Source organism: Bombus affinis, chromosome 12 (assembly GCF_024516045.1).
Source record: "Bombus affinis isolate iyBomAffi1 chromosome 12, iyBomAffi1.2, whole genome shotgun sequence".
In the NCBI taxonomy this organism is placed as follows: Eukaryota; Metazoa; Arthropoda; class Insecta; order Hymenoptera; family Apidae; genus Bombus; species Bombus affinis.
Genome location: NC_066355.1, coordinates 8315946 through 8334771, shown reverse-complemented (window position 1 = coordinate 8334771; position 18826 = coordinate 8315946). Strand labels below are relative to the sequence as shown.

General features: G+C 36.1%; 1 protein-coding gene and 1 long non-coding RNA gene across 4 annotated transcripts; one reads left to right on the top strand and one right to left on the bottom strand.

Moving 5' to 3' along the window:
* Positions 1–160: 160 nt before the first annotated feature.
* On the bottom strand, positions 161–18614 carry LOC126922715 (pyruvate dehydrogenase (acetyl-transferring) kinase, mitochondrial). 3 transcript variants are annotated; one of them, XM_050735570.1, is made up of 8 exons: positions 18234–18614; positions 4607–4814; positions 4245–4447; positions 3688–3852; positions 3212–3387; positions 2402–2626; positions 2095–2318; positions 161–1593 (listed from the first exon to the last, which is right to left on the bottom strand). In XM_050735570.1, exons 1-7 carry the CDS (start codon positions 18334–18336, stop codon positions 2130–2132), a joined length of 1269 nt encoding a protein of 422 aa, XP_050591527.1. In that variant the 5' UTR covers positions 18337–18614; the 3' UTR covers positions 161–1593; positions 2095–2129. The 3 variants fall into 3 exon arrangements, with proteins under 3 accessions (XP_050591527.1, XP_050591528.1, XP_050591529.1); XM_050735571.1 differs by having other exon boundaries at positions 4245–4429; XM_050735572.1 differs by lacking the exon at positions 4607–4814 and having other exon boundaries at positions 4245–4429.
* LOC126922758 (uncharacterized) lies at positions 9846–12390 on the top strand. The gene is made up of 2 exons (XR_007712923.1): positions 9846–10389; positions 10475–12390. It is a non-coding gene; the product is annotated as an uncharacterized LOC126922758 (long non-coding RNA).
* Positions 18615–18826: the final 212 nt, after the last annotated feature.

The following is an 18826-nucleotide window of genomic DNA, read 5'->3' as shown; positions in this document are numbered from 1 at the left end:
AAATAAAATGATAATAAATGGTAGAAAACGTGCAGCATATACGCAAATTATGCAGTCTCTTTACAGTAATCCTAAGAAGGGTAAAGACTAAAAAATTGTTTAGTATTCTAAGGTATGAAGGTTGTACCTGTTTCTTTGTGGAAATTAAATGTTACCGTACTTTACTCTTTACAAACATATACAGAAGTCTTTATTACATGATTTCGGATAAAATATACAGGGGCGATGTTATATCGCTTCGCATTCGAAAACAGAAAGTTGACAAAGAAGATCCTACACGAACGTGACGATATTGCATCATTTTAAATCTTTTCGAGTTCCTTCTTGGCTGAATTTAACACGTTCATGACGAAATGCATGTAAAATACCTTAGAATATAAACGAAACACGTACGAAACTGACGGTGTTTGCGAGGAAAGGAATTTATTGCGCGTACAAATCTTTGTTTTCGCTTAGTCTTATAAAAATTCCATTGAAAACTGGGGCACCTGAAAGTGCTCCTTAAGAATTTCTCTGTTGCTTGTTACACGGTATACAAAATACTTTCCCGAAATTGAAGCTAGATATCAATATCATCGTTCATTATCCTTTTCAGCCAGTCGTCCCGACTCGCATATCATTTTTATCTAATTCGCACGTCTAAGGAATCGTTAATTTATCGATCTCCCTCTTCGTTTCTTTACCACAGTTTAACATTCACAGACGCGGATAACATGGTACATTAACAGGTTCGAAGTTCGCCTAGCTACATTTAACTAAAATTACGCATCAAATCACAGTTCACATTTTGTGGCATCCTCCTATAAAAATTCCCCCTAACGAGTGGAAAATTCCTCCTCGCTTTCGTATCGATCGATCACGAAGTTCAGCCAAACGTATGTTTGCACATTTTCTCGCTCGAATAAAAGCAGTTATATACAATAAAACTAATTATACAATTAAAATGCTGGCTCAATAAAAGCATTAAACACGTGTATCTATAGGTATAAAAGAAGAAAATGATCTTGATGGGGTGCCCAGGTAAATTCTACAATTTCAAATCCTCTTGCCTAAACAGTTTGGTAACTTGTAAAATCCTCTTTTACTAATTAAAATCACGTAATGAGATACCAGAGCCGAGGAGAAACTAAATGTTAAAAAAATCCAACTTTCTCAGGTATCCGGGTGCCCCATACATTTAATCATTTTCATCATTTTGCAGTACTAACGCACAATGAACTGAAAAAAAGAATAAAAGAAAATAGAAAAAGATTGGAAACGCGCGAAGTACAATCGAATTTTGATAATCGTGATATGTAGGCGTTGTACAACGAGCAATCAGACACTTGACGTTCCTGACGAAGCAATAGAGTCACTGCAGCTATCACGGCCAGTTATCTAGTTTTCTTTTTTTTTAGTTTGTCTAGTTTGTCGTGAAAAATATGTACCGGATTACGTAAATCCCTGCTACTTCTCTACAAATCGTAAGACGAAAGTGGCGAGGCTTCTTCCGAATCACCTACAGCAGAAGCAGCTGCTCCGTCTCACGACGTTCCGCCGATTATGTCAGTGCTCATTAGCAGAACGCCTCGTTACAAAGGAAACACTGAAACACTAAGAGCGATTGTAATGCTGACACCGAATATCAGTTTTTAATAGACATTTAACAATGATGGAAAGAGTGCGTGAACTCATTTTAATATTTTGCAAATAAAAACGCACTGCTCGCCTACGAGTTGTGAGATTGTATTTTAAATTACAGGAGAATAAATAAATAATAATAATTTACACGAGGAAAGAACGAAAGCCACGGTCGAGAAGCGCGAAAAGAAATTTTCTAGAAAAACTTCCACAGAAGCTTTCCATATATGATAAATTGCACATCAAAATTATATTTCCATTTGATTTCATAATTACGTTTGCGCTTTCCTTCAACGATAATATCTCTTATAAAAGTTCTTACGAAAGTATAAGTAATAATGATAAAAATTTGCAACAGTGTAACAATGGTTTAAACCACCGGATGATACAAAGGTCAGAGAATCGACAAAAATGATCCTGTCATACTTTTCGCGCGCGCTCTTCAAACGTCGAAGTCTGCGAAGATATACTTACTTCTCCTTTCTTTGGTCCATAGACAAGGAATTTTACTAGCAATGACTGATCTCCTTTCCACGTGGCAGCTTGTGCCCTTGGTCGTGGCTCATACGTAGTTGCCTCGTGGCCATTCCACCACCGCAATGACTGCTCCAGTCGGTGGTTGATACTTGAGTTCGATAAAACTTGGAGGAAGTCTTGTTGAAGATTGGTAACAGCTCGTTGGCTTCGTTCGACAAAGCCTGTCGATCGGAACGTCGATTCAATAGACGAAGAACAAGACAATATTATACCACGTTATAAAATTACAATACACGGCCCTTACCTTAAGGTATATAATAGCATCGGTACCATAACCGTCGCAACTTTGCAGCACGAGATCACCGTGGAAATATCTAGCGTATAATCGTGATACTGGAAGACCGTAGCCGTATCCAGCAAGTGGAACGGTGTGAGCATCGGTTCTGGTTGGCTTAGGCGCAGTACTGTACATGTACTTGAACAAATGGTCCATTTGCGAGCGTGGAATACCACCACCTTTGTCAGACATCTACAAGAATTTTCCATGTAATGTAATTAAACCGCGGTCATTTATGCAAACTTATATTTTCACCAAGATGATTAAAAATTTGGAACCTGGGTGGAAAATTGTTTTGCCTATTAAATGTTATATAACGTCTACTATACTTTGGATATTTTAGTTATTTCAATTAATTAAGTAATTAATTCATTAAGGATTAATATCGCGGTAGCGTAACATTTCATTCGCGATTTTTCTCTTCGATCGATCTACATTATCGAATTCTGCTTTTTAAAACTGTGACAATGCAAGGTAATTGTAAGAATTCAATTTTTCTACTTTCTTCGCCGCTTCTTACATCCAGATCTTACGATTGTTCCCACATTTTGATGATATTTTATATTAGTGTTAACACGCTCTGATTACGAGCATGTTTCGTATCGAATATCTGACGCACCGATATTCGATATCAATGTTGGCGAAACGTCTGACTCAATTTCCACGCAGACTATGTTTATTGATAGATCCGATTGTCGTAATTCACGCGTCGGTCTGGCTACATGCTCTAACTGCTATAATTGTTTGCAAAATTTAAAAATGATTCGTAAATCGTACTTTGACGCAAATATCTTCTTCGCCGCGGGACACGATCACTTCTATCGCCGGGTACTCCTCGCTAGAGCTATGATGCTCCATAATAGCTCGCATGCTGTTCTTGAAAAGTTCGAACAGCATATGGAACAAATGGCTCGGTACGTAAACTATTCTAATTTGACTACATCGTTCCAGCTCTGAAAAGAAAAAAAAAATAATAATAACGAACAGTAAAACAAAAAATTCTTTCATAGAAGGATTCTCCTTTTATCGTTCTTTCTATGTCACTGTCTATATAAAAAACACGATAATAATTGCCACATTGAAAGCTTCTCATTATTATATGTCTTTCGTCTATCTTGCGTACATTATCTTTGATCGCAAAGTTCAAAGGTTTCACCGTGGCAACTCTATAAACTATACCTACTATAAAAAATTGATTATGTTATACTACTTACTAGCAATACTCTAGTACAATCAACATTTTTCAAACTTGCCGTTATGTTGCTGGACTATCAATTCCGGACTAGCCAGATAATATTGATCGCACAGCAATCTCGCTTTGTCATACGCGTCTCTCACAACGCTGATAATCTCGCAAGACGGGTCTATGGATCCCACGTGTGTACTGTGCCCATTCAATTCACTGCCAAACAGAAGAGCTGTAACAGAAGATGTGCTTGTTTCAACAACCATACCCGTAACATCTCCGAGTACGTTAGATAATAGACGAAGATCGCAGGAAAGAACATGGCAAGACACATTTCCTATTTTTATTTTTACACAGAAGCGGTTTTAAATTGTCTCTTCGCTCGTTTTCAGAGCTAAGCACGTGTTTTCTCGTTCCCTTGAAAATTATCAAATCGTCTTAACAATTATACCTTTGGCATCTGCAAAACTTCGACCTATTAGATATTTTTTTTAGAGATTCTCATCTTCGAATCTAACAAGTTACTTTCATTTTCAATGTTGTATTAAAATTCACCTGTTCAATCATAAAGTGACTATCGTGTCTTCCTTCTATAATTCACACGAAATGCATCGATAAACTTACTGTGTTGGTTGATGAGCATACGAATGGAGATTCGGGACATTAGAAATCTGTCCAAGAAATACTGGATGTTGTTCTCCGTTTGAACATCAACGTCGTGGGCTTCTTTCAATTCCAGCACACCCTGCGCCATCGTCTCCACGATATCCTTGTGTCTGTTGCGGATTTTAACCAAAGTCTGACAGAATCTATGAGGCAGAAGCGAACTTAATTTAACCATATTTTACTTATGCCCATGTGAAGGAAAATATTGATTTTTTTTATCGAAACTGGACACGAAGAGCATTATCTTTATACGAGATATCGTATAACGAACGAATGGAAAGTAAATCCCTCGAGAGATTTTTCTAACGTTGAAGACTCACTTGTCTAAAGTGGTCTCGTTCACTTCAACCTTCTCGAACTGCATGATATCTTCAAACGAAGTGGCATACAAGTTATTAACTATACCCATACTAGGCATTTTCAACAAATTCTCTGGTAGCAAATGGATCTCTTTCATAATATTGGCCAATCGGACAGGTAGCTCCTTCCTTAAGAATATAAAAGACTTCCTCTCACAGGCACTTAGACCTGAAACGTTCAACATTTTCCATAATTAGAAATTCAATAACGAATCACTTATTCCTTTGCTTCTTTTTTTCTTTTTCATTATTCTGCAAATATATTTTGTTATTGCCAAGTTTGCCTGTCTCGTGATCGATAGACCAGGCTGTTCGCCAATGAATCTAAGAAATAAACGTACAAAAAGTCCGCGATAATGACTTGGCATAAAATCTTTATCAGGAAGAAACGTTTTGGAGTTGTTTTGATGCATCGAAGAGAGGCGGAACGATGAACTCTATAAACAGAGTCTGGTTGCGTAAGCTCGATTGCTCTATAGGAAAGGAAGAACGATTTCATGGAAAACATAGCTTATTTCGTGCCAACGACGATACGCGATATCTTACAATGCGTTTGTTTTATTTGCGTCAGTCAAGAAGTTTGCGTTAACTTCTCTCTCCTCTTTCTTTTTCTTCTTTTGCGTTTCGAGACAGTCTGCTAAATATCATAAATCGTCATAGCATATAAAAATAATTGGAACATCGATTGCTCGTCGACGGAACAAAGATCAATACATATCTAGAAACTTAGATTAGGAAATAATGCGTCGCGTTGGTAGAGAAAATTTATTTCTTCTTCTTCATTTACTCCTTTATGTTTCGATAAATCTCATGCATTTACGAAATATGTGAAAATGGTTGTAACGTGGATTCTTCATCGGTGAAACAGAAATCATTTAGAGTGTTAAATTATCATAGATTAGAAAGGTATGCGGTCGAGTCACTGGAAAAGCCATTTTGCAGTAATATCGAGTTTTAGGAAGCTATAAGTAGGTCGTAGATCAACCTTCCTACATACATATATTATACTTGCATCTGCGCTCACGTGTATGCGTTTCCTTGCCACTTCGATCGTGTTGGCACGAGCCTGGCAAGATTGATACGTTTTATCAATTCTGGCAAGGCGTTGGCCTCATATCGCCATGGTACAGACGCTTTTCATATTCCAGTTACGCGCACGTCTCTTGGAAAATTTAATTTATCGGTTGATCGATAGAATATAATTTTAACTAAACTTGTTGCAATAGTCGTGATACTAAGAACCGAGATTCTCGATTACAACCAAAACTAACATTTTTACGCACGATTTAAGGAGTGGTCTATCGATAGCGATTGTCTCAAAGAAATTGGCTTATTGCGTCGTGTATTATCTGTGAAACGTCATTCGATCGATCGTATTGTTTACGTGGTTTATAGACTTAGTAACCTAAATAACAAATGTGTATCAATATTGATAATACTAATTCCACGTCTAATTGTATACATTGCATCAAGTACAATAAGGCTATCCTTGAGTTTCTCTTCACAACCGAGCCGCAATTGTTTAATTATTTAACTTTCAATTAAAGCGGGACTGCTTAATCACCATGGCGTTGAGTTGACGAAGGGTAATTCAGAATACGGAAGAAAGAGACTGAGATACGTCTGGGTAAATTTGTTTAGCCGAAGCAGCGGCTTTAATGGATTCCAAAAGTATCTTTCGGTTAAAAGTGGCTGACATTTATTCCTGCAGGTATTGACTCTGATGAATAAACCGCTGATTTTTATGTATTTCTGGGTTTCAAAGGGCAAATATGCACATAAGAAGGTACATGCCTTCTTTCATAATATGCAAAAATACATAAATTATTCAAAGTATCGTGCTCTTTCTAATATTTTATAGATAAAAGAATTCTCTGTACGTTCGGTAAAGTATATCGACAGACGAGGTTGTGTTTTACTGTCTCTTCTGTTTGATCAAGAATATAAATATTTGTGATAAAGTAGTGGTCGGTTAACAGAGGTGGGATTTGACCAGCATTTACGTCATCGGCGATATCGCATTTCCATCGAACAATAACTTGATCTCATTGCTCAATTGGATTAAATTTGTCTCGTATTCGTTGAGTGATTTTACGAGATTGTATATACATGCATCACGTATACTAGTAAGTTTCATAATCTGCTCACGAGATCGTTCAATCTGTCAACGATATTAGAATTTTAACCAGAAATGTCTATTATTACAAATGAAAATTTAATAGTAATAAGCTATTTGCCAGGCTCATAATACTTTCACATGCTTGTAGATCCTTCCACTATCTGAATAATTCACCACTAAATGCACCGAGACATCCATCGGAATTCCTTTGAAAAATTCTTCAAATTTTAAAACCCGAGTTTCGACTATCAGCGAGTTTAATCGATAATAAAAGCATTTCTATTGGAATTTTTTCGAATGTCACGTTTTCTATTACAGGAAATTGCATTTCTTTCTAATTGGATAGAGTGGTGAGCAGCTGATATACTACCAAGATAACAAATTGCCGTGAAATCACCTATTGGTTTTATCAGCACCGAGCAGACTGAACAAGATAGAGGGTATTTTTTTATGAGAGTTCTCTATGATCGAAATTGATCAAAACAAACTGGTTTTCGTTGAGTTATCTGTTCACGCAAAGATCCGTCGGATGAACCATAAAATGATCCCTTTCGATATCTATATCAGTATCATTATCATTCGATCGTAACATCAAATAACATTTAAGCTGTACAAAACCACATGGAGATTATTCTTAAATCAATTACTAGGAATATGTGCGTTTTATTGCTTTCGTGGATTAATCAAGAAACATTATCGAAAGGGGATTAGCAGGATTATAATAGATATATAGACAAAATAATTTTTTATTAATTATTTTTATGAAACTGTTATTTATCTTACAGATATAAAAGAAATAAAATTTGTTAAAAGCTTCGTAAACTGGTTATAATGTTCATACAGAGGACGAAAGGTTTCTTTGTAAATCGTATCTTGTTCATTGCGTTTACATAAATATAAATTTGCATAAATATCAGGATATTCCACGTTATCCAACAAATATAAATTCAACTGTAGCTAATATTAAAAGAAAAGCTAGAACCGAAACTTAACGCAATTTATTACTCGGTTAATTATTTTGTTTGATATTCCTTTCCCAGAGAATTCCTTAAATGGAGTTTCCATAAATATCGAGAAACGATGCATTGCGTCTTTTAAGAATAACAATTTTCAAATATTGCAAGTAGTCGCTTGTTTGGCAATATTATCTTTTTCTTTCCGGTTCACGTGTCTGCGATGTTGAAAAACTTTCCAATTATCAACATCTTTCGCGTTCTTTTCTTTTTTTTTTTTTTTTTAGTATGAGATCGCAGTAATTAGGAAAGAACCAGACGATCGTAAAAAACCTTCTGCCAGATAAAACACGCGAATCGTAGTTAGAAAAAATAATCGCTACGTGTTTTGGTAAAAAGTACTTTCTACGAAACTCGTTCCGTTCGAGATAAACAAAAAATGCTGGAAGTTCCATTCAACCGATAACGCGATCCAGACAAAGAAAAAAAACGTGCCTAATTGATACAATATTGCGGAATCGGATCGACATGTTTTGAAAGCAAACAGAACGTGAACAACAACGTGAAAGAATGGAGATTTGTTTACACATTTCGTGCGATTATATATTTCGCAGACGGACTCTGTACGTCGATCGTTCTTCTTATGCATGTCATTAACGAAACAGCGCTTCACCTTGCGTACAGAGGTGCACAGTCCATTGGCCGATTTGCCAAGGAGTTCATCGCGATTGTTCGCAAGGTCAGACACTGCATCGAATTGTAGCGAAGCATGCGATGTCTCTCAATGGATTGTTCTCTGTACATTCGAGAACGTCATACGTTCTCTATAGCAGTTCAATCGGATCATTGAGAACCTGCAGGGACATTTTGAAGGAAAGAAGACGACAAGTGCAGCTGCATAATACAGAAACGACAATGATGATTCTACGATCGACGGTGTTACTTATTTCAAATGTCAATGTGATCGATTCTCTTTCCTTGGTAGCTAATTCATAAATGAAACCTATCGAATAAGTTTCCGTTCAAGGAGCAAACCTAATCGGTAGACTGCAAGCATATTCATGTAACAGGCCGTAATAAACTTCGACAAACGATAAAAAGAGAATGAAATACGACCATTTGTTAAGTTCCTAACGAACAGTACGCCATAATCGAATGCACGTGACACGATTTTTCCTCGAGTGAAAAGTGAATTAACTTCTGTTCGACAGCGAACAGCTTGACCTACATGCGCCGTATCATTGAGAATCTTTAGCGAATTGAAGAACAGCTAACGAAGAAACGAATGAAGCTTAACCCAGTCGCCTGGAGTAAATCGCGTAATTAGTAGCTTTGATCTAATGAGAATGCGATGGATTCTCAAGCTTCCAAAGGAGTCTTTTATTTCACGCAGCTGTCCGAGAATTAAAAGGATTATATTCAATTATCCTTTCTTTTAATAGAACCGCGTTGCTTTGTCGAATAAGGAAATATTGCGCGAAAGTATTTCTGTAATTTTTTACCTCGTGATTGCCAGATGATACAACGCTCGTTTTAAAAGTATAAGTCCTCGATTCATAAACTATGGATGTTTATGCATTTATGAAAAAATTAAGATCCCAGAAATATAAGGATATACACAGTAAAGTGTTGGAAACGTACGCGGTATATATTTTGCAGAGACATATTTCATACACAGTTTATATTTAGTATTCGTTGCGATATTTAGATAAAATAAATCATTATTTGTATACTATTTCTTTAACTGTATTCTTATCATGACGACATGCATTTTCATAAGAAATGCTATTAATATCTATCTTCTATTGATAAGGTTCTCCTATTTTAATTCTGACCAAGTAGATCCCGATGTACCAGGCCAGATACACGAGTATTCCCTTCAGAATTTTATATCTCGTATCATCTCGTGTCTTTTCTGTATCTCCAATTAAATTTGCCAATTTTCTACGATTCTTATTAGAAAAATTAATCTGTCTATTGATTTACCGTGATACTAATTATTTTATTAACTATCTATAAAAATCGATCGCGCGAGCGTTTACTTTTTTTAAAGAACATTTCTATTTGCTAAAAACCAAAAAGAATATATGGTATAGCGTACTAACTAATTTTCCAATTTTCAGATAATGTTTAAAGGCTTTTAGCGTTAGACAGATAATATAAAAGTTACACTGACATTTACAAAAGTGCACACATACATGTGTATGACTTTTACACAGAAGCAATAACGCAGTACGTGATACAGGCAACGATAAACGTAAATGGTGACGCATCGTGGCCATGTTTCAATACAACACGTTGCCACAAAGTCTGTCTGTCCAGACTCGTACAGATCGATCCGCCTTTCTAATAATTTTATTTGCATTCGTTCGTTGTTTTTCCGAGGATCAGAACGAAGCAACGGGATATCGAGAAACAGACATTTCCGATGAAAAGAGCGAGCTTTCAAACCAATCGCACCGACGCCCTTCATCCGAGCAACATGAATTGAATCGCTGTAAATCATTCAGCCTGCAAACGAAGATAGAAACGATTTTCTCCACCCGTTATCTATTTGCGGACCGATATTTCCATTTCCGCAAAGAACGAATTTGCACATGTACTCTAATCCACGAAGTCATTCGAACGCTCACGATTTACCATATTGAGACGCGACTGTCATAATTATATCGGTAAAAATAGTCAGTCTACAGGTGCATGTGTAATATATTTAATTAAAGATCACTTCATTAAATATCTTATATTTTCTACGTACAGTTTCAGATTTGTTTCAAGAACTTTACTGATACGTATGTGAAATTTGGAGACGTAAAAATGCACAGGATTACGTACAGTGTACAAAAATACTAATATAATATATTTTTCGCATATTTTGGAATATTATTAAACTTATACTGTGTATTGTATCCGAAAATATCGAAATGTACAGACAGTAGAGTAAATTACTAATTATACAAAAATATATAAAATACCCAAGGTATTAAAATTTCATTGAAATATAAATTTGCTCACAAATTTGTTGTCTAATCATGATACTGCGATTATCTTTCGCGTAATATATGTATACATAATATATTCATAGAATCTTTTTATCTGTTTCCGAATAATTTCGTGAGTCATTGTAGTTATAGGAGAAAAATCGTTTCATTTCAGATAATTGGTCGTTTAATATCCACAGGATAAAACTGAACAGGAAACGTTACGTAAGATAGAAAACGAGCTTGCAACGTGCTGCTGAACACGCTTCGAGAACGTAATTATTGTTGATTAACAGCATTAACTCTGATGTTAACACTACACACACGCCTTATGTAACACGAGAAAGATGAAATTAAACGTTCTCGTTTTTATTGGAAAACTCGACGTGACGAAGTGGAAAATGACTTTCCGACCAGGAGGTCGAGGTTCAAACGACGGCAACGAATATACACATCGATCGATCGATCGATCCTGCGGCGATCGAGCATTAGAATTAGAAGACGCGAGCTTTTTCAATTCGAAGAAACAACTAGCATTATAAACTTGTTAACTGGCTTGAGAAACAGTATCTACGTCATATCTCGACTGTTCGTGCTATTTTAAATCAATTTCCTTCGGCGACACGAAGTTCTCATTTTCGTTCTCATCTTCTTCCAATTATCTTGATCCTCGACTTTCGAGATATCCCAAGAGTCACATTACGGCAGATTTAACAAATATACGCGAAGTCTGTTTATAAATACATCCGTACATTCGATTTGTTCCTTCATTATTTTATTATTTGAAATCAGATTTAGTCACCTCTTTATTTATTCTGATTCCGTGACAGTAGATGCTTTATCCCGGTCTAGTTTACTTTACGAATCGAACAAGGTAGGTACTTTCGTAAAAATAGATCTATTTCCGGCGGACGTTATAGGCCAGTATCGTATAACGGCGACGCATTAATAAAATTGGAGGACGCGAAGTAGCGTCCGATTTATGTACACGCGAGAGTGTAAGGAACATTTTCTCGATGATAATGAAAGTGCAAACATGGTACAAAGTGGCCTACGAGAAAGCTATCTTATCCATCCCAAGGCCTATGTTAGTCCCGATGAACTTGACCATCGATGGTTACCGAAATTTCATTGACAAAGATCTTCAAGAATATTTGATACTTCCTCGAGTTGCTCAAACTACCGCAGGGGAAATAGAAGCGTACACTTTTCATTTTCGTCTGGAAAATCACGAAATATTACGAAATCTTACGAAATATTTTTAGGACGATCGACAAAACTGATTTCGACGGTTCTAGGAAAGTCGACAGCTTGAACGGTCGCTTAATGTGAAACTCGTAAACCCTATATTGTTATCATGTTCTTGAATACCAATGGTTGCGTCGCTTTTTTTCGCAAAATATCGCCGAGTATTTCATGGCTACTGATAACTCCAAGCGAAATAAAAATTTATCAAAAAAATGTTAATTGCCAATTACGTGTTGCGTCACATTGTAACATGCCATGATATCTGATACTTACGTATAAACAATCCACGTGTCGAGGGATTATATAAGCATAGTGGATAAGTCGTTGTTTGGTAACAACGTAGAAAGTTTGTCTTATCGTCGGAAAATAAATAAAAAAGTTCTCTCCGTATTCTTTTCATTGTATGTATGTGGAAATACATTTCTATCATATAGGGTTGCATAGAAATATATCTTCTATTACTTTTATATTTCTTTTTTCCAAGTAATAACTTGAAATTGAAATTGATGGATGTTTGTATGTAGTCCGGAAGAGAGAAAACACCTATTTTCTCAAGGCTAGACTTTATTTAGTAGTCGGATTTCAAGGAATGGATGAACGATACTTTTACCAGTGTAAACCAGTCTCGGAGTAAAAACTCGGCCAGACTACATCCCAGTTACTCCTCTCGCGAAGAACTTGCTGGAAGCATCCTAATCATTTTTTCGAGCGATGCATCTCCCATGTGGGAATTGTGAGTGCAATGATTCACCATTGTATGTAAATTAACAAGTGTCTCGTAATTTTCCGCTCGTTTCAAAACAATTGTCTACTTCAAACGTGAATCTAACGTGAACACATTTGCAACTTGAATTTAACCTGTTAATCGAGTCGCTTTTTAACGAGAAATTGCTACAGCAATGGAATTGAACTTAAAACGTAACATTAATACTTAATAATGACAAATTAATTTCCGTCAAGTCCATCCTAATTCTTGCGAATGTAAAATGTTGGTCAAAAAGAAGAAACAAAAAAAAAAAAAATGGATTTCAATCGTGATATGTTGAAAGGAAAATTTTTTAATTACTTTATTATCTAATCTACTATATTTAATTTAAAAGATTTTTAATAATTTAATTCAACGTATTCTTCTCTGCTAATTTTACATCTCAGCAACGTCCTTCCTAACTCATATCTTCCGGTTAGCAAAGAAATAATTACCGAGGAATTTATTTACTCAATTTCGACGAATTGGAAGTAAATTATTCAGCAAATCAACGAGAAAAATACTATTGTTGGTAAGAAAACAATTGTAACTCATCGGTCATCGGTATTTTTTTACTGTACGTTGTTGCACGTGATAAGTATTGTCCCATAGGTAGTTCTAGAACGGTCGACGAGCATCTATGATCGGTCAGAGGAAGCAGCTGTTTAGTTTTAAAAGTTTCAATCTCAATGTGCAACAGTAGGCACGTAGATACACGCGCTTCATAGGGCAATGCGCGTCTCGTGACTTACGCCGGCTACGTACATACAGAAAACACGTTCGCTAAATGAATTAGATAACGCTTGGTAAATGTCGAATTAATGTCAATTTATTTTAGGGGCAATTAAAAACAAGAAAGGAATATCGCAAATTTACAACGTTGGGTAATCAACGTTTCGATCCGGGTGAAAGGAACCAAAAGCACGACGAATAAATTGAAAATATTATGAAATCGAAGTAACTTGTTATTGCTTTAGATTGAGGCCGTCGATAACAGAAATTCTTGCTACGTGTTTGGCGTTCATAACGTTTAACCATTGCTGTCCTACAGAACAAAAAGATCGATAGAAAGGCAAATATCAAGTGGTGTAACGTAGGAAATGTTGAATTTTTAATAACTCTCACTTTACAGAATCCTAAAAGGAATGCGTTTATGCACGCTTATATGAATAGACAAAAGAGCTGTATTATGAAAGAGAAAATTCTCAGCTTGAAAATTTACCAAAGGAAAAAGAATAGATACAACGAGAACGAATATTTTACGACTTAAACTCGCGGCAAAAATCTTTTACACGTCGCTGTATATTTTAAAATGTATTCTTATTTTGGTCCATTATTTAGTCAAGAATAGTAGTAGTAATATTTATTAAATTTCTTCCTCACGGCCGAAAAATTGTGTATTCTCTTTCGCTCTATATCGTTAATGGGTCTACATTATTATTTACTCAAGAGTATAAATGGTAACAGCAGGCAAATAGTGGACAGAAAATAAGAGTGTGGCTAAAGTGACAAATAATTCCTAGAAAGTCGATTTTCAGAGACCACGACTTAACACTCCGCCTGCAACCTTATTTTTACTTACGTCAATCGCATACTGGGTCGTTTAAGTACACGCAGTTTTCGTTAGGTTTTTGTATTTCTATATCTATAATCATCCAACAGTTTTTACCGCAACACGTTACCTCAATTATTTTAAACGCAGTAAAATTTAAACAAAGATACGAAGAAAATAAAAAAACTACTTAAAATTGCTGGTGGAAGACGATACGATATGCAAACGGAAGATTGACGATGCCCTCAAGCTTTCGCAAACATCCTTCGTGGCATATCCTCAAGTTTGAAACAAAGAGCACGACCCTATTGTTAAATTAAAAACTTCGGCATCGAATAAAGTCGACAGAGGAAAGAGACGATAAGTAATTTCCAAGTTCGATAATCAATTTCATATTATTAAGTAACTAAATATATATCTTTGCATCTTGTTGCACATTTCATAATAATACCAGATATATCCTTAACTGTTGGCAAAATTTCATAGCTTCGTCGCTTATTTACGAGAGTTATTATATCTTTCAACACGTAAACAATTATAATGACAAGCTTTCGGCAAATTAGTATGGAATTACGAACAATTTCTGGGTAAAAAATAGTAACAGGGTTTGTCTACGTGAAAATTGCGCTGGCGCGAATTTAAAACGGAATGTATTGAAAGTTCAAATTCCAAAGGTTTTCGCGCCCACGTTGATCGAATGACGTGACAAAGTGGCAGCATTCCAGCGTTCCATTCGTACTACTAATGTATATGTTACTCTATTTTCGCGAAAGTCGCCAGAAACCATTGACAGTGGCCGAATTCGATGTAAGAATTGCCCTTTCGAAGTTGGTTGGTCAACTTTGACTTTTTGTAGAATGCAACCTGATCAAAATCTACAGTCGGCGATCTACAGCGTAGACGCGTTACGAAATCATCAAGATACTATGCTTTATCCTGTTTTTTTAATTTTGTATAAATGCAATTTGTTATTAATTCGTTCGTTAATTTGCACATCTTGAATACATTCAAATATATATATATATATATATATAATTATAGTTATCGTTCGCGAATAGTGTACAAAATGCGAAATACAAGCACAAGAACTAGTTTGTTCGTCCCATTGATGATAATTTGAGGAATTGCAACGCGTTATTCATGGATCAAAAGACCCATAAATTGTTTGCTACGTCCTGAAAAGCGGCTTAAGCAGCTTCCACGTGAAAGAAGACACTGTGACAGAAAGTACCTCTGTTTAGAGTACCACTTTGCTATACAGCGCAGTTAAAGCGATCTATGTGAACCAGATTCGCCAAGGTCTGATCTTAGCGCAACACTCAAAAGGCAAACAACGCGACAATATTTATTCTGACTGAAGATTCCTGTTATCAGCGAGTCTGGGTTTAATTTTCATTCGATATTGGCCAAACTTATTTTCATCAGAAAACGATAGACACGAGCAGGCGCGTGACTGAATATGTGAATAAAAAAACAACGAATGCACATCCGTTAATTCCAGACTGTAGACGGTGCGGATAAAAAGCGAAACAGGATGTTATTGCGCCTCGTGACTCGTGCCATTGGCATTATTTATCAGCCGCATAATCAACTTAACAAACAAAACGCTGCATAGAATTCTTGATAGTAATGTAGCTAAATTGCTCGCCGTGTGAAACCGCTTGAGTCCTGATCTCTGTTTTGAAAATCAAGCGTCGTTACTAATTTTAAACAAACCAAACGTTTGCGATGACGACGGTAACGCAGCGGACGTCAGAATGTATCAGTAATGTCAAGGAAAAATCCGACAACCTCTTAAAAAGTTACGGATCTCGTAACGATAGTTGCTTTTCTAGAAATATTTTCATTCGACGGTCAATTAAATTTATATTATCTCGATTCCATAATATAAAATATTCGACATTTTATAAAATGTCTATTTCTCCATATGAGTTCCTCAATTCGTATAGATCGCACTTTTTGTCATTGCGTTGACATACATATGAATATGGTGACTGTACAGTTGTCGAGTCATTAACAAGAATGAACAATAGCGTAATGTTGAAATACGAGACACGCTCAACTCTGTGATGTCTGGCACGTCTGACAGTTCGACGACAAAGTTAATCGACAGACGAAATATATATATAAATACAGTGTTAACGAAATAAGGAAAGAATGCAATGGGCATTATGTTTGTTATTGTTGAGGAAGGTTTTTATTCTGAAAATAAACGCTGGCAAATGGAGACAAATTTGTTCGCGACGATGTTTGGAAGTTTTCATTTCTTTTCTTGTATATTTATTCTTTGTAAAATATAACTTTTGGGTTGGAAATATAACAGGGATGGAAACGTTACAATATTAATTTCGGGTTTTAAAACGATTATATCGCATCTTTATTCTAAATAATCCTTATAAAGGGGCGTTTCTGTTTCGGTCTTTTGGTTTGGTCTAAAACGACTCTCGATTTTACAATAATTCCAATCTCATAGATTATTGATAAATTATTATGAGTCTTGTGAACAAAAGTCCATTACGTATTACTCGCTCAAATTAAACAGATCCTTAACCATAATAAACCATGATATTACTTAAACTTTAACCTTCGATATTATATTTTACCAAGAATCTTATGTTTACAGATTTATGTGGTAGTTTCTAAGAAGATTTGTTCTATCCGAATCTTCTTTTCCATTAAGCCAGACATATAAAATTTAAAACAAGTGATTTCATATCTTATATAGAGGTATAAATGGAAGAGTAATTGATCATTTTTTTCATTCCTCAAACTCATAATTTTTTAGTAATCTCGCTAATAAATGATGAAAGCTTAAATTCGTACGATTTTATGGGCTAATCTCAGCTTAATGCGACCTCGGTGACCAAATGATTACGATATTGGATTCACTGTGCTGAAATCGATATCGCATCAACTAATCAAAGACGCCGAATAATTCAAGAATCGAAGACATTAGGCGCGCCGAGATTAAGAAAACTGTTACGAATCTGACATTTGCACGAGTGCAGTGACATTTGGGGATCGATAAAAGGAAAGCCGAGAGTAACATCGTCTTAATGTCTTTGGAAATTTCAAGCGTGCGGTTTTCTTCGAATCTTTCGCGAAGGAAGCTCCAATTTATTTTATTTTTAGAAATTCGTGGTACTCGTTAAATTGCTGTAGCTGAAATGCGTAAATATGGATGTAAAAAGTAAATATGGATTGTAAATGGCTTTTCTACTGAAGAATCTGTGTAACAATTTCGAGCCCTATTTTCTTACCGACCTTTAGGTATCTGATATCAAAAGTATTAATATTTTTGATTCAATTTCATATGGAAAAAAAAAACAAATTTGGGAAGATTACACTCAGTAATCTTGTAGTAAGTTATACGTACTTGACATTACTCTTTAAGTAATCAATCATTCAGCGCTGTAATTAATTAAAAACTAATCATCAAGGTCGAACAGGGAGGGAATTTACGTTGCGATGACTACTTTTGTTTACTCGTATGACTATTACATCATGTCACATTTTCAATTCTATACTTTGCAACAAGAGCATCGATCACGTATAATTTGAATGACGCAGCTGAATTATTAATTGCAACTGAACAGAAATGGCCTATTCGCGAAAGTATCAGTTTCTGCACTTAATTTTTGGTTTGCAACAAGCCACGAAAACAAAAGGAGCAGTAACGCCATCACTGGCATTCAATCGTCGCTGCTGACTATAAACTAGCTGAATATAAACTAGCTATGGGGACGATGCCCCGAGATCATTGCAAGATTTTACCGAGGCGACCCTGAAGATGATATCCCGTGCTCTATCGAGGTCGTTGTTCGATCGATTCCATTCTCGTCCCTCCTAACTAAACAACGACACGAGAAAACAAAAACAAAAAGCGAGGAGTAGGTAAAAGGAGATACAGTCTACTACGTCTCTCTACACTTGAGGCTCAGAATTGGATGAGGTGTGTAAAGTTGCCAATAAAAGCGAGCTCCTCACACTCACCGAAATCGATGAACTGTTTTATCGAAAGCGGCGAGGGGTTGAATTGCGAGTAAAAATCCAGCATCTTGCTGATGTTCCCGAAACACTTTTGCGTGAGCTTCATCTCGTCGTACGTCGTAACACATGAACTTAATGAGCCGTCGACTTGGTTTTCCTTCGACTTTTTTCTCTCGAAATTTGAAAGCTTATTCTGAGAATTTTTTGCTGTCGTTTAAAAGACACGGGAATACTGTCAGAATCTACTGCAGGCAGGTTGAACAGCGAGGCCTCTTAGAGTAGTACGCCGGTACGAGGATAGGAGACACCTCCGACCGCAATGGTTCGTGGCAAGACTAGACACGATTACTGGCGTTTCAAGAAAGGGATCCTCTATATGTTCGCTCCTGATCGCGCGACTGCGTACCCCTTCATGACCCCTATCAAGTAGAGAAAAGTGGGGCTGCCCGAGGCGCCACATTCAAAATATCCTTCCCCTTTGTCGGTTTCTTTATTTCGTGATTTTTCGGTCACGAAAAATTTCTTACGTGGCGAATTTTATAATAATACACCTTTGGCAAAATCAGTGATAAGAAATGAAAAATTGATAAAGATAA

Excerpts from the sequence above, each read along its gene's own strand:
- LOC126922715 (XM_050735570.1), bottom strand. The coding sequence starts at position 18,336 with ATGAAGCTCACGCAAAAGTGTTTCGGGAACATCAGCAAGATGCTGGAT. Across the intron at positions 4,448-4,606 it reads AACGAGACCACTTTAGACAA|TTCGCTTCTGCCTCATAGAT; the intron begins GTGAGTCTTCAA and ends GGTTAAATTAAG. Across the intron at positions 3,853-4,244 it reads TATGCTCATCAACCAACACA|CTCTTCTGTTTGGCAGTGAA; the intron begins GTAAGTTTATCG and ends CTTCTGTTACAG.